The sequence below is a fragment of the Cebus imitator genome, unplaced genomic scaffold (genome assembly GCF_001604975.1).
Source record: "Cebus imitator isolate Cc_AM_T3 unplaced genomic scaffold, Cebus_imitator-1.0 Scaffold560, whole genome shotgun sequence".
In the NCBI taxonomy this organism is placed as follows: Eukaryota; Metazoa; Chordata; class Mammalia; order Primates; family Cebidae; genus Cebus; species Cebus imitator.
The window spans coordinates 727248-729025 of NW_016107875.1; the positions used below are offsets into that span (position 1 = coordinate 727248).

Sequence of the window (1778 nt, forward strand, 5' to 3'; positions counted from 1 at the left end):
GAGCTATGGTCGCCCGTCACTGCACTCCAGCCTTGGCGACAGAGTGGAAACCCAGGATGTAAATTTAAAAAAATAAAAAATAAAAATCTCTTTTTTTCTCACTGCCCAACGCGCTCACATTTCATGCAATTTGCACCGAGAACTTCTCTCCTGGAAGCAAGGGCCACATTGCAGGTATCGAAAGAAATCAAATCCGCAGGCCCAGGCGCTTCCCAGCTGCGGACGGAGTGGGGTGACTGCCCCCAAGCGAGGCGCCCCTCTGCAGCCCACCCCTAGCCCACCTCCGCTTCCCAGCGCCCAGGGGCGGGCGGTGGGTTCCGCATCTCGCCCATCGCTTCTCTCGCGCCCTCTGCAGGAGCCTGGGCCAGGGACCGCCCCGGCTCGCCGCCCCAGGCTCATAAATGGCGTCTGCGCCCCGGCCCGAGCGGGCTCCGAGGCTGCCAGCTCTGTGCTTAACACGGTATCCGCCCCTGCCCTTACCCACGACAGTGGGATTTCTATCCATGGAGGAGGAGGAGACCTACCTGGAGCTCTACCTGAACCAGTGCGCCGCTCAGGTGAGGCTGCCGCCACTGTCCCAGAGTCAGGGCCCAAGTCCCGCCGAGTCCTGTGTGCCAAGGGCTTTGCCTGCGTTCTCTTAAAACTCAGCGACCCTTGGTTTCCCACGCTTTTCAGTTGAAGGTTAGAAGCTTCGAAAAGTAAAATAATTTGCCCAAGGCAACAAACGGAGCTCGAACTTCGTCTAGCGCGAATCCAGAACCGTGCCCTCAGTCACCAGATTACAAGGCCCATCCCGGGCTGTTTTGGTTTTTGATTGATTTATTCTGAGATGGAGTCTCGCCCTAGTGCCCATCCAGAACCGTGTGCTCAGTTACAAGACTACAAGGCCCATCCCAGGTTGTTTGGTTTTTGGTTTGTTTATTTATTCATTCATTCTGAGATGGAGGCTTGCTCTGTCGCCCAGACTGGGGTGCAATGGCGTCATCTCAGCTCACTGCAACCTCCGCCTCCCGCGTCCAAGTGATTCTCGTGCCTCAGCCTCCCAAGTAGCTGGGATTACAGGCCCCTGCCACCACGCCCAGCTAATTTTTGTGTTTTTAGTAAAGGCGGGGTTTTGCCTTGCTACTCAGGCTTGTCTCCAACACCTTGACCTCAAGTCATCCACCTGGCTCGGCCTCCCGCAGGGCTGGAATTTCGGGCATGAGCCACTGCACCTGGCCCCCGGCCTGATTCTAAAGGACACGCACAGAGAGTGCTTCGTGCTTGCTGTAGCGACTTCGGGTTCCCAAGGGCTTCTGCTTTGATGGGGAAACAGAGACACCCCTGTCCCCTGCAGCGTGGATGCCAGTACTGGGCCTCCCTGAGAACTCAAGTCTCTGGTGGAGCTAGGGGTGGTAGGGTTTGCCAAATGTGAACTGCAAACACCTGTGGCTTCTTTTAGTTAATTACTTTTAAGACTTTAAAATTAAAAATTAAGAATTAAAAATTAAAAATCCTTAGCAGTTGTGGTGGCTCATGCCTGTAATCCCAGCACTTTGGGAGGCCGAGGCCAGCAGATCACAAGGTTAGGAGATTGAGACCATCCTGGCCAACATGGGGAAACCCCGTCTCTACTAAAAGTACAAAAATTAGCTGGACATAGTGGCGGGTGCCTGTAGTCTCAGCTACTCAGGAGGCTGAGGCAGGTGAATCGCTTGAACCTGGGAGGCAGGGGCTGCAGTGAGCCAAGATCATGCCACTGCACTCCAGCCTGGGCAACAGAGCGAGACTTTGTCTCA

The 1778-nt window shown here is 54.9% G+C and overlaps 1 protein-coding gene across 1 annotated transcript in view; it reads left to right on the plus strand.

Moving 5' to 3' along the window:
* Positions 1-332: 332 nt before the first annotated feature.
* TBPL2 (TATA-box binding protein like 2) overlaps positions 333-1778 on the plus strand; it is a 32117-nt gene continuing 30671 nt past the window's right edge. Inside the window, exon 1 of the mRNA XM_017515817.2 lies at positions 333-557. Coding sequence (XP_017371306.1) covers positions 402-557 — 156 coding nt within the window. The 5' untranslated portion in view covers positions 333-401. The remainder of the gene's footprint in view (positions 558-1778) is intronic.